The sequence below is a fragment of the Schistocerca nitens genome, chromosome 1, assembly GCF_023898315.1.
Source record: "Schistocerca nitens isolate TAMUIC-IGC-003100 chromosome 1, iqSchNite1.1, whole genome shotgun sequence".
Lineage (NCBI taxonomy): Eukaryota > Metazoa > Arthropoda > Insecta > Orthoptera > Acrididae > Schistocerca > Schistocerca nitens.
The window spans coordinates 614,955,758-614,981,534 of record NC_064614.1 but is presented as its reverse complement, the minus strand read 5'-3'; the positions used below and the strand labels follow the sequence as shown (position 1 = coordinate 614,981,534).

Here is a 25,777-nt window from a genome sequence, read left to right as displayed (position 1 = left end):
AGAGAGAAAACTCATATTACACATGTTTCCAGCCGCCAATACATGCCTTAGTATAAAAAGTGTTTTAATTTATTGACTGCATCATAGCAATATGCCTTGTACAAATGGAAAGAGCAAAATAAATTCTGCAGAGCTCTTGATAATGCATATAAAGTGCCCCAAGAGAAAGCCCAACACATGCTATGCCATAAACAACAACATTACAACATTTTTAAGATCTTCAGTAAAAATTATTGGTGACAAACAACTCGCAATGGTTACATTAACAGTACATCTTGAGTTTTATAATACCCAGGTAAATAGTTGAATACTGTTTTAACAATCTGCTAAACTTTGTATTTCAGTGTCAAATAATAAGTACACAAAATAATAGCAGCATGCATGATAACAACACATTTTGAAAACAACCACAAATATATACAGTTACTCCTTGCAACGTAAAGAGAGCAGTAGACTCAATGATTTAAGAGAAACAGGATCTTACTGGAAGTGGAGAAGTAGCAAACTACGATTTTAAATTCCCTGACTAACACTTCATACCCAGCTACAACAGGACAAATATCTGGGGGAGCTGTTACATTTACCAGGTCACAACGATGATAATGTTCGGTTTGCGGGGCACTCAACTGTGCTGTCATCAGTGCCCATACAAATTCCAATTCTTTTTACACAGTCCAATTCTTTTTACACAGTCCAATTCTTTTTACACAGTCCAATTCTTTTTACACAGTCCAATTCTTTTTTACACAGTCCAATTCTTTTTTACACAGTCCAATTCTTTTTTACACAGTCCAATTCTTTTTACACAGTCCAATTCTTTTTACACAGTCCAATTTTTTTACACAGTCCAATTTTTTTACACAGTCCAATTTTTTTACACAGTCCAATCCTGAATAATGATGATGATGATGATGATGATGATGATGATGATAACACCCAGTCCCAGGACAGTGAAAATCCCCAACCCAGCCGGGAATTGAACGCGGAACCCTGTGATCCAGAGGCAGCAATGCTAGCCATTAGACCATGAGCTGCGGACATCAAGTCACAACAACAGCAATTCTTGAAATATAAATCTCATACACACATTTATAAATCAGCAACAGAGTGGGAGAACACTAACGATGTAGGATATGATGGCAATGTTACCTTGGAAAATTTAAGCATTGTTTACAACTTACATGGTAAGATGTGCCTAGAAGTTTAGTGACTGCAAACTATAGACCTGAAAATTGTCACAATAAAATGGAGCTAAATGCAGCACTACACGTAGAGGTTCCACACTGCTATAGGTAAAATCAACTCTGTCTACAGTTACACCAAGCCATGCATCATCAGTAGCACACCTATACGAGGGGGGACCCAAAAAAAAACCGGAATTTCTTTCTAGAAAGCATATACTTTATTGTTTTCAAATACAACCTTTATCTCCTTCGAAGTACTCTCCATTAGCATTAATACACTTGTCCAAACATTCATTCCAGTGTTTGAAGCACCTTTTAAATTCGTCCTCTGTGATACCTGCTAGCACTTTCATGACATTCCGTTTTGTGTCTTCCACATCTGCAAAACGCTTCCCTCTCAAGTCTCTTTTCATCCTCGGGAATGGGAAGAAGTCCGAGGGTGCTGAATCTGGTGAATAGGGCAGGTGGGTCAAAGTAGTTATCTTCGTTGAGGCCAAAAACTGGCGAATGCTGAGAGCTGTGTGCGCAGGAGCATTGTCGTGATGCAGGAACCACATGCCAGAATCCCACAAAGCCGGACGTTTTCACGACAAACTTCTGCAAAGCCATTTCATAACCTCCAAATAGAATTGTTGGTTTACTGTCTGGTTTTCAGGGACAAATTCAGAATGTACAATCCCTCTGATGTATATAATAATAATAATAATAATAATAATAATAATAATAATAATAATAAAATCAACATCATTTTCACATTCGATTTCACTTGTAGAGCTTTTTTTGGTTGAGGTGAGCCAGGTGACTTCCATTGTGATGACTGTTGTTTACTTTCTGGATCATACCTATAGCACCATGACTTTATTACCTGTAATGATTTTGTTGAAAAAATGTGGATCATCTTTGAACCCATCCTTCATTTCGAGACAGGCTTGTACACGACGATCCCTTAGATCTCCGGTAAGAAGCTTTGGCATGAATTTTGCTGCCACTCTTCGCATCCCCAAATCGATGGTCAAGATGCGCTGAACTGAGCTCCAGGACAACCCAGACAAGTTCTCGAGTTGGTCGATTGCCCTGCGTCTATCTTCACTGATGAGATCACGGATTTTGTCGATGTTGTCTTCGCTTCAAGCAGTTGAAGCTCGACTGGAACAGGGCTGATCTTCAACCACCATTTCTCCCTTTTTAAACCAAGAAAACCATTCTTACTCTTGTGTTTTACTAAGAGCATGGTCTTTGTAGGCTCTCTGAATCATTGCAACAGTTTCTGCTGCGTTCTTGCCGAGCAAGAAACAAAACTTCACTGCCGCACGCTGCTTGTAAGAACTAGCCGTTTCCTCGTGTCATGTCTGCACTGCATGCACACTCAAAGAACTGCCAAAGAAACCACACTTCTCACTGTTGGGTGACGCCATGTGGCAGAATGACTCAGCAGAGCTCCTACTACAACCCTCTGGTGGCGCAAGCTGCTACTCCAAGTACACGATGTGCAGCATTACAATTCCGGTTACTTTTGGGTTCTCCGTTGTACTTGTACAATGATAATGATTTTTACTGTGACTCATGTAGTGGTTGTTTGGGACTGTTGAAGTATATCCAGATCATCATATTAAGTCTGAATTACATCAGAAAATGTTGTGGACTGCCTGTGATTATTTTCTGTTACTGGCACTAATATTGAAATTCAACCTGATAGAAGATATTAGAACACCATGGCCATATCACATGGGAAAAAAGCCATTACCATTCTCTTCAAACGAACAATACCTGCTCATTAGTTACAACATACCCATTTTCATTTTCATCTCCAGTCATATTACTCATTTGATACAGCTCATGTTATAAACAGGTAGGATATAGTTTCCCCCGCACATTCAACTTCTTTAGAAGGTTTGTTTACAGTTCTCTTCAACTAAACTTGGACTTAAATGTCGAGTAACTATCAATGATAAACTAATGGACCACAAAATCTGTGATTTCAACAGCAATACTGACTGTTTCAATTTTTTTTTTTTTTTTCATTTAATTCACCCCCACCAAGACATTAGTTACAACTGCCCCATGCATTAGAGAATTACACTGGAAATATGTACATAGACATTACTGATTACATACATTATTACTGAATCTATACAATAGCATATAATATTCAAAACATTGCTTCTGTTGTTTCAAAATATGCTACTTACATCTTTCTTATGGTCCAATAGTGCAGACTGAAAATATTTACAACAATAAATTTATGAAACCGTAAATACGAAGAAGCTACAAAACAAGTGATAATAACAAACCTGAAATCAAGATTCAAACCATTTATCTCTATTATACGTTATAATTTACCTCTGGTAGTCTAGCAGAACAAAGTTCTACTCACTTCAAAAAACAGACAAAGAAAGTAAAAGTTACATGACATGTGGAATGAAGTAATAATATTTTTCATTCACTGATAGTCTATCACATGTTCAAGTATTTCTTCCCTAAGGAATCAAACACTATTCAAACCTATGCAATTCCAGAAAATTCTTTATGTTTAAAAATTGTAATGTAAGTAATTAAGTTGTGTGTGGGCTTGTGTGTGTGTGTGTGTGTGTGTGTGTGTGTGTGTGTGTGTGTGTGTGTGTGGCGGGGGGGGGGGGGGGGGCGGCATGTTTCCCATTACCTGATGTGACTGTCATCTCCAGCTAATACTGCAGCTCACATAGTGCCAGGCATAATAGCTGCTACTTACACAGCATCTGCTTCTGGTGCTAAACAACAAAATGATGAAATGATAGATGCAGGATATAATTGTGGCCCACCAGTATCAGATTCCTCAATAAGCAGTGTACTGCTGGCAGAGTAGCTCCCTAAGGATAACCTCACGCCTTCAAAAGAATTTGATGCCTTTTTGGAAGCAACTAGAAATCAGGAAATAATATTTCTGACTGCAAAACAGTACACTCAACATTTTGTAGCTCTCGAACAATTAACTGATAAACAAATCCTAAAAACCAAAGCGATCACTGAATGTTGTCGCATAAAGCAATTGTTAACTGTGATTACAACAAAAGCAGTCATTAAATGAGATATGCGTTCATCACTTCTGCAGTGGTGTCGGTATGCCCCAAGTATCACTAATGGCAAAGCCGATACTACACAAATGACTTGGTCTCTTTGAAATCAAATCAGTTACATACAAATAAAACTATGGCACTCCAGAGCAGCAACGATTAACCTAATGCAGTTTATTATGCAACAGCAGATTGACAATGTTTTCATCGAAGAACTATATTGTTATCAACACAACTTAATTGGAAACACTAGACGCACTAAGACATTTAGCACAGTTAACATAAGGAAACTTGAGCCAAGATGTTTATATAATTACATATTATTTTCCTTTGCTCCTATGCATATGGAAGTGTAAATGTTCATGAATTATGTTGCCAATGTTGATATATTTCAATTCATCATTACATTTTTTTTACACATTTTACTATAATTACACATTTTTATATATTTCAGCTTCAAGCTACATGAAATTAGATAACTTTTTTTTTAACTCGCACTAGGCTGCTAACTCCTTCCCCCATGAACCATGGACCTTGCCGTTGGTGGGGAGGTTGCGTGCCTCAGCGATACAGATGGCCGTACCGTAGGTGCAACCACAACGGAGGGGTATCTGTTGAGAGGCCAGACAAACATGTGGTTCCTGAAGAGGGGCAACAGCCTTTTCAGTAGTTGCAGGGGCAACAGTCTGGATGATTGACTGATCTGGCCTTGTAACATTAACCAAAACGGCCTTGCTGTGCTGGTACTGCGAACGGCTGAAAGCAAGGGGAAACTACAGCCGTAATTTTTCCCAAGGACATGCAGCTTTACTGTATGATTAAATGATGATGGCGTCCTCTTGGGTAAAATATTCCAGAGGTAAAATAGTCCCCCATTCAGATCTCCGGGCGGGGACTACTAAAGAGGACGTCGTTATCAGGAGAAAGAAAACTGGCATTCTACGGATCGGAGCGTGGAATGTCAGATCCCTTAATCGGGCAGTTAGGTTAGAAAATTTAAAAAGGGAACTGGATAGGTTAAAGTTAGATATAGTGGGAATTAGTGAAGTTCGGTGGTAGGAGGAACAAGACTTTTGGTCAGGTGATTACAGGGTTATAAATACAAAATCAAATAGGGGTAATGCAGGAGTAGGTTTAATAATGAATAAAAAAAATAGGAGTGCGGGTTAGCTACTACAAACAGCATAGTGAACGCATTATTGTGGCGAAGATAGACACAAAGCCCATGCCTACTACAGTAGTACAAGTTTATATGCCAACTAGCTCTGCAGATGATGAAGAAATTGATGAAATGTATGACAAGATAAAAGAAATTATTCAGGTAGTGAAGGGAGACGAAAATTTAATAGTCATGGGTGACTGGAATTCGTCAGTAGGAAAAGGGAGAGAAGGAAACATAGTAGGTGAATATGGATTGGGGGGGAAGAAATGAAAGAGGAAGCCACCTTGAGAATTTTGCACAGAGCATAACTTAATCATAGTTAACACTTGGTTCAAGAATCATAAAAGAAGGTTGTATACCTGGAAGAATCCTGGAGATACTAATAGGTATCAGATAGATTATATAATGGTAAGACAGAGATTTAGGAAACAGGTTTTAAATTGTAAGACATTTCCAGGGGCAGATGTGGATTCTGACCACAATCTATTGGTTATGAACTGCAGATTGAAACTGAAGAAACTGCAAAAAGGTGGGAATTTAAGGAGATGGGACCTGGATAAACTGAAAGAACCAGAGGTTGTAGAGAGTTTCAGGGAGAGCATAAGGGAACAATTGACAGGAATGGGGGAAAGAAATACAGTAGAAGAAGAATGGGTAGCTCTGAGGGATGAAGTAGTGAAGGCAGCAGAGGATCAAGTAGGTAAAAAGACGAGGGCTAATAGAAATCCTTGGGTAACAGAAGAAATATTGAATTTAATTGATGAAAGGAGAAAATATAAAAATGCAGTAAATGAAGCAGGCAAAAGGGAATACAAACGTCTCAAAAATGAGATCGACAGAAAGTGCAAAATGGCTAAGCAGGGATGGCTAGAGGACAAATGTAAGGATGTAGAGGCTTGTCCCACTAGGGTTAAGATAGATACTGCCTACAGGAAAATTAAAGAGACCTTTGGAGAGAAGAGAACCACTTGTATGAATATCAAGAGCTCAGATGGCAACCCAGTTATAAGCAAAGAAGGGAAGGCAGAAAGGTGGAAGGAGTATATAGAGGGTTTATACAAGGGCGATGTACTTGAGGACAGTATTATGGAAATGGAAGAGGATGTAGATGAAGATGAAATGGGAGATAAGATACTGCGTGAAGAGTTTGACAGAGCACTGAAAGACCTGAGTCGAAACAAGGCTCCGGGAGTAGACAACATTCCATTAGAACTACTGATGGCCTTGGGAGAGCCAGTCATGACAAAACTCTACCATCTGGTGAGCAAGATGTATGAGACAGGCGAAATACCCACAGACTTCAAGAACAATATAATAATTCCAATACCAAAGAAAGCAGGTGTTGACAGATGTGAAAATTACCGAACTATCAGTTTAATAAGTCACAGCTGCAAAATACTAACGCGAATTCTTTACAGACGAATGGAAAAACTGGTAGAAGTGGACCTCGGGGAAGATCAGTTTGGATTCCGTAGAAATGTTGGAACACGTGAGGCAATACTAACCTTACGACTTATCTTAGAAGAAAGATTAAGAAAAGGCAAACCTACGTTTCTAGCATTTGTAGACTTAGAGAAAGCTTTTGACAACGTTAACTGGAATACTCTCTTTCAAATTCTGAAGGTGGCAGGGGTAAAATACAGGGAGCGAAAGGCTATTTACAATTTGTACAGAAACCAGATGGCAGTTATAAGAGTTGAGGGACATGAAAGGGAAGCAGTGGTTGGGAAAGGAGTGAGACAGGGTTGTAGCCTCTCCCCAATGTTATTCAATCTGTATATTGAGCAAGCAGTAAAGGAAACAAAAGAAAAATTCGGAGTAGGTATTAAAATTCATGGAGAAGAAGTAAAAACTTTGAGGTTTGCCGATGACATTGTAATTCTGTCAGAGACAGCAAAGGACTTGGAAGAGCAGTTGAACGGAATGGACAGTGTCTTGAAAGGAGAATATAAGATGAACATCAACGAAAGCAAAACGAGGATAATGGAATGTAGTCAAATTAAATCGGGTGATGCTGAGGGGATTAGATTAGGAAATGAGACACTTAAAGTAGTAAAGGAGTTTTGCTATTTAGGGAGTAAAATAACTGATGATGGTCGAAGTAGAGAGGATATAAAATGTAGACTGGCAATGGCAAGGAAATCGTTTCTGAAGAAGAGAAACTTGTTAACATCGAGTATAGATTTAAGTGTCAGGAAGTCGTTTCTGAAAGTATTTGTATGGAGTGTAGCCATGTATGGAAGTGAAACATGGACGATAACCAGTTTGGACAAGAAGAGAATAGAAGCTTTCGAAATGTGGTGCTACAGAAGAATGCTGAAGATAAGGTGGGTAGATCACGTAACTAATGAGGAGGTATTGAATAGGATTGGGAAGAAGAGAAGTTTGTGGCACAACTTGCCTAGAAGAAGGGATCGGTTGGTAGGACATGTTTTGAGGCATCAAGGGATCACAAATTTAGCATTGGAGGGCAGTGTGGAGGGTAAAAATCGTAGAGGGAGACCAAGAGATCAATACACTAAGCAGATTCAGAAGGATGTAGGTTGCAGTAGGTACTGGGAGATGAAGAAGCTTGCACAGGATAGAGTAGCATGGAGAGCTGCATCAAACCAGTCTCAGGACTGAAGACCACAAGAACAACAACAGGCTGCTAACTAGAAAAATATCAGAATCAGGTTTACTACAAGTTGTATTGTGTTTATCATTGTCGCGGCCATTACTGTATTGTACTGTAAAGGGTTTCATGTGATGTTGAGACTGGTAGCTGGGCAAACAAAAGACTAGCAGTACAAAGTTTTCCGAATATTAGCAATTTTTACCAATTCAGAACTAAAGGGTGTGTGCACCAAGAAAAGTTTGCCAAATGCGTTTCTTATGAGGTCATGGCTGTATTCATGAATACCACTGTTGCATCAAAATTATCATCTACATTAAGATCTTGGATTACAACGGACAATGTTTTCACCACTGACAGAGAGATTGTTCTATGTCAAGCATGCAATAAGGAGATTGACTGCTCTATAACATCCCAACACATTGCAATGAGTCAACAAAGGGCAAAGTCAGCAATTGTCTTAGAAGCAAATGTTATTAACGCACATGCAAAAAACTCCAATCCATATAAATAAATTTTTCCTGATATGTGCTCCATTATGGTTGCTTCAAACCTTCATTGGTACAAACTTTGAGTGACAGAATATCGCGCATTTATAAAAAAGTTCTGCAGGCAACAGATTCCTGATGAAAAGCTTTTTGTTACCAGAATGCTCTGAAAAATGTGTGGCTCTATGTAAGCAACAACCAAATATGGATAGCCACTGACAAAAAACAGATGTGTGTGGAAGTTTCACTGCCGACCTTATTGGCGGCACTTTCAAAGCAATTCTAGCAATGTAGCTGGAACACGCAAATCATTCAACAGTAACCGATTTTGTGCATGACAATTTTAAAGTGCTGTGTCCTGAGGAACATTCAAGAAAACAAAGTTCTTGTTATGTATTCAGATGCTTCAATCTACAGGCTGATGGTGGGAATTGCCCTTCGTGTATTATGTCCACGTTTAATCCACTTCACCTGTTTGGCCCATGAACTGGAACGTATTGCTGAAGAAGTCCATGGTAGCCACCCAGAAGTAAATGAAATACACCAAAAGAGTGTTTCTGAAAGCTCCACATCATTTGTCACTCTATAGAGAACTGCCGCTGAACGCAGCATTGTCCCCAAACATCTCCTAATGAGGTGGGGTACATGAATTGAAGCTGTTGGTTTTTATAAAGAACATTTACAAACTGATTCATTTCCGAGATAATCTGCACTTTCTGTACAAGGCATAAAATACTTTACCTGAACCTAAAATTGAAAATGCTTTGGCGTACATCCCAAGTCAAAGAATTGGAATTCCACTGACCTGCCTTTGCATAAATCATTGGAGATTGCTGAAAATGTGACATGCAAGCCAACTAATGGAAAGACCAGAAGCTGGCAGAAAAACTTCTAGCACAAACAAATACTGAAATGCTTCTCACATAATTTGAAGATGCTTTAGATACTGCTTACAATAAAGCATTCAAGGCACTCCACCTGAAGTGCAGAATTGGGAGAAAATCTGTTCCTGGTAGACATCTGAGTTAACAGCAAAGTGGAGGGAAAAAAGGATCAGTGAACAGCTGAAGGAGCTACAGATCTTCTATGCAACAGTCAGTACAAATTTTCTCTGTGGCTAAGGACAGTAAATGCATTGCTGGCTGTCAGAGGAACATATAAAAGGGACAGCAATAGCAGAAGTAGCGGAACTCAAACATTTCAGCAGATCATCATCAATGTGTTTCTTCCAACTCAATTTCTCATCAATGCACACATCCAGAAATTTTGAATATTCTAATTTAGCAACAGACTTCCATTCAAATCCTATATTTATCAATGATATTATGCCATTTCCTCTACAGAACTGTATATACTGTGTTTTCTCAAACTTTAGCGAGAGTCGATTTGGATAGAACCACTTAATCATTTTCTGGATGACATTATTAACAATTTCCTCAGATAATTCTTGTTTGTTGGGCACGATTACTATACTTGTATGATCAGCATAAAGAACTTACTTTGCATTTTTATGAATACTGAGTAACAAGTCATTAATATACATTAGCTTTGTGCCCATTGTTTGCTTGCATAGACTGTATGGCCTGAAGAGATTCCCCCCCCCCCCCCCCCCCCTTATTTAATCGAATCTTTATGTTGTTCGCGAACAGCAACATCATCTAAGCTTTTCATGCTAATTAAGGCCATATAAGAATGGTCTTTTCCAAATTTACTTCTGATCAAAAAGTGATTCCGGTAGCTGGAGTCCAAAGCTTTTGTTAATCATGCCTTTCGCACTCTTGTGGAGATAGTTCCATAGCAACTTTCATCCCCTAACAAATAATTCTTTATAGCTAACTGAGAAGTGAAATACCAATTTTCATAAATTTAGCTTCAATTTTTTTTTATTTCTAACCAAAAAGTCAAATACTAATTGTCATAGATGTAGCCTTAAAAATTCTTTAGTAGTTCTTTAGTTATTTATTTTCAAAAAACTTTCACCTATTATTTTTTCCCATTAGTGGTTGAATTTCCAAAAATGTTGACATAATCACTTTTTTTTTTTTTAAGTTTCCAGACTGAGAAATGAAATACCAATTCTCATAGTTCTAGCTTCAAAATTCCCTTAACAGTGACATACTTTCAAAACGCCTTTCATCCCCTATTTCACCCCCTTACAAGTGGAATTTTGGTCAATCCCTTCTTCAACAATGCCTACAGTATATGATGCACATTCTCTTCACACTATCCTTAGCAGTTTGGGGTGGGCAATGATGACTCACTGAATCAGTCTGACCCCATTTCACCCCCTTAGGGACTGAATTTCCAAAAACAGTGAAACACCTATTTTTTAATCTCTAATCGATAAGCCAAATACCAATTTTCAAAAGTTTAGCATTAAAAATAATTTCTCAATGAAGTATTTTCATGAAACGTTTCACGCCCTTAGGGACTGAATTTCCAAAAACTGTTAGACATGTATATCTTATTTCTAACAGAAAAGTGAAATACAAATTTTCAAAGATTTAACTTCAAAAATGCTTTCACAATGAAATGTTTCCATAAAAACTTTCATCCCTGTTTCATCCCCAAAGGGGTCGAGTTAAAAAACTAGTTTTTTTTTCTGAGATGCCAAATTTAAAATTTCATAGATTTAGCTTCAAAAACACTTTCATAATAAAATATCTCCACAAAAAAATCTCATTCCCGTATTTCACCACCTTAGGCGTTCAATTTCCAGACACAATGAAACAAATTTATAACCGAGAAGTTGTTCATAGATGAAACTTTAAAAAATAATTTAGTAGTTCTTAATGAATGACTTCAAAAAACTTTCACCTCCTATTCCACATCCATGGCATTAAAATAAATTCCAAAAGTGCTTAAACATGTATTTCTTTAGTTCTGACTGGGAATCCAAATACCAATCTTTAAAGGTCTATCTTCAAAACTGCCTTAATAGTGACGCTAAAAAAATTCATCCTCTATTTCACCCCCTCAGCAATGGAATTTCGAAAAATACCTTCTTAAACGACGCCTACAGTACAAGATCCACACCTCCCTCAAATTTCAAGTTTGTATCCTTAGCAGTTTGGGCTGGGGATGATGAGCCAGTCAGTCGAGACATTGCCTTTTTATATAATGAGATTAAAAACATTAAGGGACCCAAGACTGAACCCTGTGGAACACAGTTCTTGATACCTCCCCAGTTAGAGGCTCTGCTGATTTTTGCAGACAACGTGTACTGTTAATTTCGACCTTCTGCATTCTTCCAGTTAAATATGAATTAAACCATTTGTGCTCGGTGCCACTAATAGAACAAGCTTATCTAGCACTTAGTCCCAAGTCTTTGGGAGACCACAAAAAATCCAAAAGGGCGATGTTCGGTTATTCTGAGCACTTAATATTTGACCAGTGAAAGCAAATATAGCATTTCCTGTTGAAAAGTCTTTCTGAAAGCCAAACTGACATTTTATTAGCATTTTCATTATTGCTGAGGAGCACTGCAACACAGAAATGGAAAAATATCACACACCTTGGGCCCAAAACAACAAAATCTGATTTCATGACCAGAAGTCTAAAGTAATGCTAATAATGGGGATAGATCAGAAAGTCGAAACAACAGTTAGTATAGCTCTAAGCAATACTGTTTTGCAACAAGCTGAATTACTGAAATACTTGGAATAATCACTGATTCTAAATTTACCTTTAATGAATATATACAACACATAACTGAAATGTGCATGAAACTAATTCATTCTTTACCCAAATTGGTGAGGCTTAAATGGGGACTTTAAAATGGAGCTACACGACAAACAGTGGCATAAGCAGCTCCCATTTGTTTTTATGCACTAAGAAGAAAATGTAACTAAGGATTTGAAGAATCCAAAGCTTTATCAACATTAAGATTGCTAATCCTTACACAACGTCATCTGCTGAAATCCAAACTTTTATCAACATTAAGATTGCTAATCCTCACAGAACAACATCTGCTGAAGTGTTGTACATTACATTGATATTTTTATACTTCAGGCAATAGCTGAAGAATATGAAATTATAAACATTGAACACTTGGTCCATTCTATAGATACTCCTTTAGACTGCAAACAGTGGTCCTTGCCACAAGTAAAGGAGCAGAAGAAGATTACAACCTCAAGGAATACCCAGTAGCGGTTTACACTGATGGGATTTATTTGGACTATGGAACAGATTCATGAGTGGCAATAATAATTAATAGCGCACTTTCCTATCAGTTAAAATACAGAGTACAGAAAGGGGGCATTATTAGCCAAGAAGAATGATTAGCAATTTTGTGACTTTTAGAGTAACTAGATAACATATAAGAAATTAAAGTTAATACACCTGGAGAGCAGAACTATGCTGAATTTGTTAAATTCCAAGAATTATGCATATTAAACAGAAGAGACCGGAAACAAAATTAGGGAACTGCATTAAAGCAGTGGTTCCCAACCTTTTTGATACAATTACCCCTAAGTGAAATCAACATTAGGCATTATCTCACCCCCTCCCCCTGCCGCCACCTGCCCCTTCACCATGAACATTAGTGCCTAACTGAACTTTAGAATGAAAAATAAATTACTTTCAACAGTTTAATTTTAAAAAATAATGAAAGATAAATCATATTTAGTTTCTGTATATGTTTTACTAAACCAGTAACTAATGAGTCAATGAGACAACTGGTATTCCTTATTTCTAATAACTTTTTGAAGCAATTCCTAGTGCACTGCAAGTCCTACCTACAACTCCTCCTCTAAAAATAATGTTGATGGTTCGCACTGAGGGTAGACACTGACAAAAAATGCTTCTTCTACACCACTTCTCTCCCCAGCAGCACTTGTTTCTCCACCATCCAGCAACTTCATTTAGAATCAAGTAAATTAAAATCACTTTTATACAACTAGAGTTACTGTTTGTAAATCGCTTACTTGTTGAACTCTTTACTTCTTCACTGACGGAAAATGGAAGACTTCAGGCTATCTATGCTTTGTATGCTATAACTGCCATTACATAATAATAAAGTGTCGGGTCTATAGCAGTGTAGCAGCCATCACAGAATTACTGTTGTGTTGTGCAGTCAATTAGTTTGTTTATTGTTGCAAAGTGAATAACAAAGCATATATGTAGCTTGTGTGCTCGTAGGTTTTCCCAGCTTGTGCATCTCTGGGGCATGCAACCGGATTGGTTAATTGTTGTAGAATAAATTTTCAAAAAGTAACCTGATGATGATGGCATGTTACGCCGTCAAAAATTTGCTCAACAATAATCAATCGATCCAGCTGCATGCCCAAGGGACTTTCAAACAATATATGGTCTATTGCAGAAACTTCCTACAACACTGAGAAGGTGTCTTCATGAGACATTTCAGCACATGTGATGTGTCTCACTTTTCCTGCCATGGATGCATATGTATGGTGGGTGGACTATTTGAGGAAGCTGTTGTTAATACATTCGTAATCAATATTACAGTCTTGTGAAATAGAGGTAACAGTAAGGAACTTTTAAAAAAAATTAAGTTTCATGACCAAAACAGTTTAATCTTTCTGTTTTTAGTCCTCCGAAAATTACATTTTACCCCTGAAAGGAGTTATTACCCCCATGTTGGAAACCACTGGATTAGAGGAAATGGTATATTAACTCTGAATAGATGAAAGCCCATGCAGCAACTCTTGGCAATGAACTGGCTGAACAAGCAGCTCAAGAACATGCAACAGAAAGCTACAAGGGAATTTCTCCATCCGTGAACAAAATAAAATTAAGCAGCACATCAAAAGAAAACTGGGAAAGGAAATGGGCTGACTAAATCATATTTCCATAAAGTTGCCACGGTCATCTTACAACAATGCAAGCTACAAGCCCAGAAAATTAATGTCTTACTTTCATCAGTTGAAGCTAGCCCCCCCATTGTTGCTTGCGTATGTACTGAATGTGATCTAACTGTAGATTACCACTCACATGTGTGGCTTGAACTTAATACGAGAGTGACACACTAAGGAAGCGTATTGCAGAAAAGAGAGGCAACTGACCCATTGATAAACCAATTAAAAAGTGAAAAAAATTTCACAAATTTTGTAATATAATAACCTCTCCCAGCACATGAATAATTCTGTCAATTGAAGATTTTTTAAAAAAATTCTATCTGAAAACTTTATAATGACAATATGGTATGTACCTGTATTACTGTGAAACACTGCCTTAAATGAATATAGATTACACAGAAGTTAACTATTGTGCATACAATTAACTGCATATTTTTCTATTTATACTATTATAATTAAGTACAGTCAGACATGTTTGGTTGGTTGGTTGGTTGGATGATTTGGAGGAGGGAACCAGACAGCAAGGTCTCGGTCCCATTGGATGAGGGAGGGATGGGGAAGGAAATCAGTGGTGCCATTTGAAAGGAAACATTCTGGCATTCACCTGAAGCGATTTGGGGAAATCACAGAAAACCTAAATCAGGATGGCCAGACGTTGGTTTGAACCATTATCCTCCCAAATGTGAGTCCAGCATGTTAACCACTGCACCACCTCACTCAGAAATTTTTCTTATTTATTTTATATAAAAATTAAACCTAAACACTGTAATGAGGTATGTTGAAAATAAACAAATAAACACCACCACCACCACCACCACCAGTTTCCTGTAGTAGCTCTTAAGTTTCTTCATTTCTGACAGTCCACTGCTTCATTCTTGATGCTGCTGCATGTGCTGCTATCCAGCAACTTGTCAGGGTCTGAAAGATTATCTTTAGCCTCCTCCTCACTTCCACATACTCTTCTAAGACTAATCTTATAAGCCCCTCCTCCTCTCTTAACCCTTTACAATCCATAAAGCAGACACAGGGTGTCTCCATACATTCTTATGTAAATCACCGTTGCCTGGACAGCAAGTGTGCCACAGAGAATTGTGCGAGTCTCTTTGTAGAAACAATGAGGCCGCTGACCAACAGAGTATATATTAGAACAAAAAAGAGCGTTTTCAGCAAATGTATTTACATAAGCATTACAACACAAACTTTTCACAGTGTGATAGTTTTTGAAACTTTTCACTGGGGGGGGGGATGTTTCCACTGGCATTTCACTAGTTGTTTACAAATGAATCACTGTCATCAAAATCATTGTCATTCCCATTTTCACTTAGACATTCTTCTAAGAGCTGTACAATCTCTTCCTCAGGATTGTGCATCAAGAAGTAGCAATTCTTTCTGTGCTGTACTTCCATCCACTGGCACAACAGTTTTTTCATCAAGGAAAGTGAGAATATCAAATTAAGTGGTGAGCATGGATTATGAATAAAAATTCAATTTTAGGAGGCACAGACTGAGACCAAGTGAAATTCATATTGGTTCTTGTGACTAAAACATTAATCTTGATGCACATTTAGTTTTAAAAAGTAAAATTATTGTCCATTAAAAATAAATTGATAAGAACATTTAGACATTAGCTTGCAACCAGAGTGGAAAAAACATTCCCTGAAGCTATATCCGCAGGTCTATGGCATCAAGTACTGATGTGAGTGGCTTCAAGAAAAACAAGACAACTACATTAAATGGCAAGCAACAAATAGTTCCCATATATTAAAAAATGTTGAAACTTAGGCTACACACAATTAAATGAAAGCCATGTATAACAGAATTTGAAGCCAGAAACAAAAGCAGACATAGTAAATTTTATGAACATTTAGGAGCAGACATATAGTACATAGAGGAAAAGTAAGAAAATTTAGGGCATTGAAGTTCTACATTCAATCCCTAATATTTGAGTGCTCTTAAAGAGAGCAAAGGTTCCTTTTTAAAATGGCAGAAAATGAAAATGCATCATCACTCTCTTCGACACATCATATTCTTTACTGAATCATACCAAGTCATTTTCATTCCTGTTGCACCACCCCATCAGTGCTAAGCGGAGTAGTAAATGCGAATGCTATGTAAGGTTTCCTAGTCTTTCATAAATGTGGCACCTATTATATAACCAAAAACTGGTCTCCTCCAAGCCATATATAAAAAAGGGTACTATCTTTTTAATTCATGTGATACCATACTGACTGTGTGGTAATTTCCACATCTGTCCACTCTTGCTTTACAACTTTTTTTAAAACAAAAAATAAGTGGAACTTCACCTGATTTCGTAAATTTTATTTACAAGCTTGTGCAGTTTTTGCTTCACCCTGATCCACAACATTCCCATAAATCTCATTCATATTTTTGCTAATTTAATCTCTCACATACGTATGGTCGAAACCTTCAGCTGAAAAGATAGAAATCCCGAACTATTCACTAGATCACCAGCATTATAAAACATACAAATTACAAATAATAAACAGGATGCAATTAAAACATACTGGAACATGCTGCTCATCTTTCTTCTTATCTGCTTCTGCTGATTCTGTTTTATTATTACTATTTTCTCCATCAAGCCACAGTCCACATTTCGCATCCAAATTGTGGACTATACGAGCTGACAATTTTATGTCATTTCGGACAACCTGGCGATGTGATGTGATGCCGTTTACAGTTCGAATCCTCCTGCTTAAGTCACGATTTACAATAGCTCCCAGTTCACAATCCCGCAGCTGCAAAGAAATGGCAATATAATATACAGTAACAGTAACCAATGGTAGGCAAGGAAAAACTGAAAAATATAAGAAAGTTTTAAAGGACCACAAATAAGTTGCATTTAACATCACAATAAATTGTTGGATAACATCAAGTAAACTAATAAACTGCGAAACAGAACTAGGAGGAAAAACGAACACAATTATTATTATATCACAAAAATAGCTTCTTTGCACAAAGTAATATGTTTTCTTTCCTAAACCATAACTAAATTTGGAAAGTTTAATGACAATCATCTGACAAGTGCTATTCTTTTGTTATAAGTCTTCAATCATAAAAAATAGATTTGGATTTATAACAATGACTTTTTTTTTTGTACTTAATTTTTTATGAATTACTTTGCAGAGTTCTCAAAATTTCATTCTGCTGAATACATCTATAGCAGATGTCGAAAACTAGGTCAACTGTACCAAACAGTTATTTGCAACCAGTTGCTTGCATAATTCCTATTTTCAAAAATTATACACAGTTGCTGAGAAACAGCCATGTTTAAAACTGTAAGATTTCTAGTGGCCCAAGTATCCCAGGCTGTATCAAAAGTACGAAGATATAAGAAGGAAATTGTAAACACAGGTATGTCTATTAATTTTAACAAGCATTGCGAAGAAAATTGACTTTTGCCAAGTTACCTTAAATCCCATTTTAACATCAAACAATGAACAAATAGTCCAAAAACTTTTCAGTGCCTAGTCAAAAAATTATTTCCAACAAAATTAGTCCTTTAAATAAGAAAAAGGACAGATTAAATGAAGAAGCCTAAGTTCTGTATCTGGAACTCAATAAAATTTTTCGCTTACAGATTAATTTTCAAATTGATGCATTTGGAGATTTTATTAATGATGGGATGGATAACTATAACAAATGTACTGCAAAACGACATGAGATGGAACTGGCTAATCTAAAGAGCATTTTACCTGTAAAAAGCCTACTCGTAGTTTCTAAAGTTCTGAACATAATTTTTCAACAAAATTCTGAATAAGACTCAAATACATTTTATACCAAAAGAAACTGCCTTGTTGGAAAAAGGGCTTAAATACAATGTAATGCCTAATCTGTCACACAAAAATGTTGTAGAAAGTATAGATCTTAAAATAGGCCTTGATAGTGTCAAAATGGATGCTTCTCGACAAATGAGGGCAGCTCGGCGATGTTCGTAGTATTTTTGAGAAACATGCAGTAACAAATTTCTGTCAAAATGATTGCGATAAAAAATTGATTAAAAATATTAATGCCAAGCTAAAAGAAAACAATGCCCTTATAACGAAGTCTGACGAAGGGAATGCTGTAATCGTTGCTACTCAAAACGAATGTGTGTCTAATGCATTACAATTTTTGGAAAAGAATAATGCTTCAGAGCTAGATGAGAATCCCACCCCCATGATACAAAAAGAAATTAGGTTTTTCATTAACAGTGCTAGGAATTTGCTTAAACCATTTCATAACAAACAGCTTATTAATATGAAACCACAGCCCCCAAAAGTGTGTTCCCAGCTTGAAGTACATAAAAGTCACCATCCGATACATCTGACTGTGAACAGTATGAACAGTTCATTTTGTGAGTTAGCATGGTTTTTTCATGATCAAATATAAAAATCCTTTGTTTTTCAAAATAGTCAAAATGTAGTAATAAAATCAAAGATCTACAGCGTGATCAAGATAGTAAATTGTTTTCATTAGATATTACAAACCTTTATACTAATGTACGAGGGCAGTTCAATAAGTAATGCAACACATTTTTTTTCTCAGCCAATTTTGGTTGAAAAAACCGGAAATTTCTTGTGGAATATTTTCAAACATTCCCGCTTCGTCTCGTATAGTTTCATTGACTTCCGACAGGTGGCAGCGGTGTACGGAGCTGTTAAAATGGCGTCTGTAACGGATGTGCGTTGCAAACAATGGGCAGTGATCGAGTTTCTTTTGGTGGAAAACCAGGGCATCTCAGATATTCATAGGCGCTTGCAGAATGTCTACGGTGATCTGGCAGTGGACAAAAGCACGGTGAGTCGTTGGGCAAAGCGTGTGTCATCATCGCCGCAAGGTCAAGCAAGACTGTCTGATCTCCCGCGTGCGGGCCGGCCGTGCACAGCTGTAACTCCTGCAATGGCGGAGCGTGCGAACACACTCGTTCGAGATGATCGACGGATCACCATCAAACAACTCGGTGCTCAACTTGACATCTCTGTTGGTAGTGCTGTCACAATTGTTCACCAGTTGGGATATTCAAAGGTTTGTTCCCGCTGGGTCCCTCGTTGTCTAACCGAACACCATAAAGAGCAAAGGAGAACCATCTGTGCAGAATTGCTTGCTCGTCATGTGGCTGAGGGTGACAAATTCTTGTCAAAGATTGTTACAGGCGATGAAACATGGGTTCATCACTTCGAACCTGAAACAAAACGGCAATCAATGGAGTGGCGCCACATCCACTCCCCTACCAAGAAAAAGTTTAAAGCCATACCCTCAGCCGGTAAAGTCATGGTTACAGTCTTCGGGGACGCTGAAGGGGTTATTCTGTTCGATGTCCTTCCCCATGGTCAAACGATCAACTCTGAAGTGTATTGTGCTACTCTTCAGAAATTGAAGAAACGACTTCAGCGTGTTCGTAGGCACATAAATCAGAACGAACTTCTCCTTCTTCATGACAACGCAAGACCTCACACAAGTCTTCGCACCTGAGAGGAGCTCACAAAACTTCAGTGGACTGTTCTTCCTCATGCACCCTACAGCCCCGATCTCGCACCGTCGGATTTCCATATGTTTGGCCCAATGAAGGACGCAATCCGTGGGAGGCACTACGCGAATGATGAAGAAGTTATTATTGATGCAGCACGACGTTGGCTCCGACATCGACCAGTGGAATGGTACCGTGCAGGCATACAGGCCCTCATTTCAAGGTGGCGTAAGGCCGTAGCATTGAATGGAGATTACGTTGAAAAATAGTGTTGTGTAGCTAAAAGATTGGGGAATAACCTGGTGTATTTCAATGCTGAATAAAACAACCCGTTTCAGAAAAAAAATGTGTTGCATTACTTATTGAACTGCCCTCGTACTTGTTCAAACAACCATTGACAGCATTGAAAGAAACCTACATACTTTTAAAAAAGATATTTCTGACAAGCAGATCACTGACCCAATTATTTTTCTAAGAACAGTAGTAAAATACAATTACTTTGTTTTCTATGGCAAACTATACCATCAGCCTGATGGCCTGGCAATGTCTAACAAACAGGCAGGCATCTTAACCCTATTTTCATCACTTCACTAGAAGAGATATTCTTCAATAATTTTATACAGTGGTTCCCAGCATGGAATTCAGCGTTAGTTTGAAATTTTCTATAGACTCCTTGGAAAAAAATCAGCTTCACTTGTGAATTAGAAAATAACAATAATTACTTGGACCTCAGAACTGCTACTGACAATGACCGACTTACTTTTGGTATTTTTCAAAAAGCAACTAATACAGATCAAATTATGCCTGCTACTTCAGTGCATGCTCATTCCCATAAAAAAGTATTTTTCCATTCAGCCATTCATCATGCAGTTTCTGTATCTTTGTCATCTGACAAGCTCAGTAACGAGATGAATATAATATAAACCACTGCAGTTAATAACAGCTGTTATCTCTCGATGGTTCACAAGATCTTCAAACTTAAAACTGACGTTAAAGTGATCATTTTAGGTATCAGTGCTGTTTCTGTCAGTGACAAGCACAAATATGTTTTCTGGCTTCCATTTCTAGGCTCTGTTTCTTATAAAATTCGGCGTAGTCTTATTAAAAAAATATGGATGCAAAGTTACCTTTTCCACTAATAGTAATTTGCATAAAAATCTTATTCACAATCTCAAGTTCACAATTCAGGAGTGTATAAAATCACTTGTGGTACGTGTCCCATTTATTATATAGGACAAACTGGAAGATCTTATGATGTCGGGACCAAATAACATTTATTGGGGAAAACAGGCACTAATGTACATAATTCCACTTTTGCTGATTATCTGTTGATTTCTGGTCACAAACTGAAAAGCACTGAAGAAATTCCCATTTTACAATGGGAAAAGAAAGGTCATAGACTGAACATACTCGAAGAGCTAAAGGTTTTCAAGCATATTTCTAGGAACGATGGCCTGACCCATAATGAACAGTTACAATTACGTAACAAAAAATTTTCACTGGTTGTTCCAGTACTCACAAAATTTTGTGTTTTCTTGTCAAACTTAAATTTTCTATGCATTATTATATAGGGTTCTCAAAATTTCATTCTTGTGAAGTCACACTTAGTAGATGCTAAAATCTACATCAATTGTACCAAACAGTTATATGTAACCAGTTGGCTGTATATTTCCTATATGTTTGACTTCTGCAAAACATGGGTAGAAATAGTAACACGAGCTTCAAATTTCGACAAGATGATTTTTTTTCCTTTTTTCATTTACTCCCTTGACATTAGTTAGTGGTTTTCTAGTTTTTGGGATTCACCAGTTCTGTCTACATTAAGCCAAGAAAGTCCAAGATCTGATTGTTATCTTATTCTTCTAAGACAAGCAGTCAATCATCAATTTTACCATTCTACAATTCAGCAGAAATAATTCAAGAGCTGCTATACTTTTTGACCAGAATACAACGTATGTCTGGGTGTTCTGTCAAGATGTTGACTCCATTTTATGCACTATATTTCATGGACTGACCCAGTTGTCTTCAGATGCTGCGAGTTTTTCTGCTTAGTGTGCTTGCTGTCTTGACTCCAACCAGATGACAGCAAGCACCTGAAGAAGAAGATTGGGTCAGCTGTCAAACTATAGTACATAAAATGGGAACAATCCACAACACCACCCAGAAGCACACTATTACGAAGAGTATACAATTATCAACGCAAAATCAAAGTGATAATTCACGATTATGTCTCATAATGAACAAGAGAACAGCAATGTGGGTGAACTATAATGAATAATGTACTGAAGGAATCGGCATATGTAAGTCAACATAACAACACCACTCCCCAAAATAAAACAGGGCGTATATGTGGACAAGAAACAAGAAGACTCCAATTTTTTCCAGATTTCCTGATTAAAAACACACTTTTTCCCAGGTGAACACTCACTTTTTCTACGTTAAGTGACAGTGTACTTTCCCTCGGAGCTACAGGACTTATCAATCCTTTTAATGGTAAAGATTTTATACATCAGCACAGTACTTTAGGAAACAAACCAAAGAAAAAAGGTGTTTTTGAAAGACCTTTGATGTACAAATCATGCACACTGCGTAGTTTCTTATTATGAAAGTGTAAATATGAATTCCACCAAACACAGTATATTAGATACCAAAGCACTGAAATTGAGATTGCGAAGCACTTTTTTCAGCCAATCATAGCTCATGTCATGTGACCTCGCCAGCCAATGACAGCACATACTCAGAGCATAGGACTTGTGATGTAGTCCGCTGATAGCAACATCACTGTTAAATAGTGCGAACATACAAACACAAAACATTAATGGTTTAAAGTAATGTACATACACAGTGAAGCACCACAGAAACTGGTATAGGCATGCGTATTCAAAAACAGAGCTATGTAAACAGCAGAATATGGCACTGTGGTCGGCAAAGCCTATGTAAGTCAAAAAGTGTCTGGCGCAGTTGTTAGATCAGTTACTGCTGTTACAATGGTAGGTTAAAAGATTTAAGTGAGGTTCTGAATGTGGTATTACACTCAGCATATGAGCGATGGGACACAGCATCTCTGAGGTAGTGAAAACGTGGGGATATTCCCGTACAACCATTTCAAAAGTGTACCATGAGTATCAGGAATCCGGTAAAACAATGAATCTCTGACATCAATGCAGCCGGAAGAAGATCCTGCAAGAAGGTGACCAATGATAACTGAAGAGAATTGTTCAATGTGACAGAAGTGCAACCCTTCTGCAAATTGCTGCGATTTCAATGCTGGGCCATCAACAAGTGCATGAAATACCATCGATATGGGCTTTCGGAGCCGAATACCCACTTTTGTGCCTTGATGACTGCACAACACACAGCTTTACATATTTTGACTAAAGTTCAGTCTTGATCACGTCATGTATGTTTTAATGATACAGGTAACCGGTTTCGGTTCTTTCTACAAAACCATCATCAGACCTATGGCTCCTTAGGATGGTAGGCGGAGCTCTCCTCGCTGCTTTAGTCAAAATATAACAATTAATTGATCACTGCTTTCCAAAAATGTTTACCAAAATTGTACACAGCTTTACAGCTTGCCAGGTCCTGTCAACACCGACATTGGAATGTTGATGACTGGAAACATGTTGCCTGGTCAGACAAGTCTCGTTTCAAATTTTATGGAGTGGATAGATGTGTACAGATATGGAGACAACCTCCTTGGACCCTGCATGTCAGCAGGGGACTGGTGAAGCTGCTGGAGGCTCTGTGATAGTGTGGGGCGGGTGCAATAGGAGTGATATGGAACCCCTGATACTCTGACAAGTGATATGTACACAAGCTTCCTGTCTGATCACCTGCATCCATTCATGACCATTGTGCATTCCAACGCACTTAGACAATTCCAGCAAGACAATGCAACACACCACATATCCAGAATGGCTACAGAGTGGCTCCACAAACACTCTTCTGAGTTTAGACACTTCCACTGGCCACCAGACTCCCCCAGACTTAACATTACTGAATATATCTGGGATGACTTGCAATGTGCTGTTAAGAGGACATCTCTACCCCCTCATATTTGTGGACAGTCCTGCAGGATCATGGTGTCAATTCCCTCCAGCACTACTTCGGACATTACTTGAGTCCATGCAACCTCGTGTTGTGGCACATCTGCATGCTCACAGAGACCCTACACAACATTAGGTAGGTGTACCAGTTTCTTTGGTTCTTCATTGTAGTGTAGCTACAAGCAAAGCTAAGATTTAATCTATAATACTGGTCTTTTTCTACATGTGTTACCCTTTCCTGCATGTGTTACACTTTCAGATACATCACACACAAATGTGCAGCAAAATTTTAAATAATGACATGAATGGCTGATCTTCTGGACCCAAAATTCTTTGAAGTGGCTTGTCCTCAAAGTGTTAAGTTCTGAGTGAGAGTCAAACACTCCGCAATTTAAGAAATTCATCACGAAAAATTCTCACAAGTAACATAATTCATTTTGCATAATGCTCCTCAACCTACCGTTCGCAATACTTTCCCGCGACATATTAAAAATAGGTTTAACTGAACAATTGCCAGAGAGCATCAGAAAACAGGCATTAATGCGCTCACGCTGCCACAGTGACATAGGAAGCCCATGTTTGTGGTTTGCTATGTTCATAAGCCTTTCGTTGCATTTCTGTTTGAAATTTCATTTGTGGTGGGATACCACATGACAATGTGTAGCACTGCAGATATTGTTTGGAGGAGATATAAGGAGTTATTGTTTAATCATATCCTACCCAGATAGGGAATGCAAAATAAGAAAGCAGTCCTTGGCATAATACTCATTTCGAAACTAGACTTTGCAACTCAAAGTACCCTAATATTTAGCTATTTAGTGGGTTTGACATATATTTCTTTATTCGTACTGTGCAATACTGTTATTTAGCATTTCCAATCAGGTTTACATCCACACAACACTGCAATAAAATAGTAAAAAGGAATACAAATTTCTTGAATAAATAAAAAAAGTTATTTTTGTGCACCAGAACTAGGAACAATATACACCAGAATTAGGAACAATAAGTTCTGCATGAGTTTTGTCAAACTCTATAAAAACTTAGCAAAGTTATTTGTGAAGCCAAGAAACAGTGTAACTGACAGTTTATTCCTACTCCAGGAGTAAATACAAAGCCTTGTGGGTGAGTATGATTTACCAAAGAATGGTTTTCTGTAAACTTAAGATGTAAAAAATCCAAATTAAGAAATAATATCAAGCCTAGAGAAGGTACCAGACAACTGTTGAAATACATCTTGTGATCAAAAAACATTGTATTTCACGCTAGGGAGATTCGTAAAATACAGCTAAAACTGTCAATATATTTCACACAAAATTTTATATTCAATACTACTGTCTGTTTAGTCATCTTCAAGTGAACATTTGTGTATGTCTGTATGTTAATAGCATTAAGAGATCTTACAGTATGTCATAAAAGAAACAAGACACCAGAACACTCCACGAGCACCGGAACTTCGTAAACTATACTAGAATGCATAATTCACCTTACAGTGCACAACTGAATGACCAGATTCACACTGAAGTAAGCCCCTACCTGTAATAAGCTTTTCAGTGTAGTTTCTGAAAAAGCTAGTACCAGTACCAGTAATCCATTATCTCATGTTTGGTTCTTTATTATGGCATTATGCTGTATATGGCATGAATTTGAAACTCAACGAACAGTTCAAATAAGTTGGCTGCCTCTATGGAAACGGTTAATGAAAGCCAAATTTCTTTACGGGTCGTTGAACATATAACACATGGCTTCAACACAAACAAACCAACAGGGGCGGTGTTCCTGGACATCGAAAAGGCTTTCAACCGTCTATGGCACAACGGCCTCATTCGCAAACTCAGCGAAGCAGGACTCCCCGACGGGCTGGTGTGTCTAATACACTAATACCTCACAGACAGGAGTTTCAACACTGACGTGCAGGGAAAACAATCAACACGACACGGTATACAAGTG

General features: G+C 37.7%; 1 protein-coding gene across 10 annotated transcripts in view; it reads right to left on the bottom strand.

Moving 5' to 3' along the window:
• The window catches only part of LOC126257076 (serrate RNA effector molecule homolog), a 221,354-nt gene that overhangs the window by 35,822 nt on the left and 159,755 nt on the right, over nt 1–25,777 (bottom strand). For 9 of the 10 annotated variants that reach the window (XM_049955538.1, XM_049955536.1, XM_049955533.1 and 6 more), the window contains 2 exons: nt 16,840–17,070; nt 3,374–3,400 (listed from right to left, as the gene is read on the bottom strand). In XM_049955538.1, the coding sequence (XP_049811495.1) occupies nt 3,374–3,400; nt 16,840–17,070 (258 nt within the window). The remainder of the gene's footprint in view (nt 1–3,373; nt 3,401–16,839; nt 17,071–25,777) is intronic. The other variant, XM_049955537.1, reaches the window with a different exon arrangement.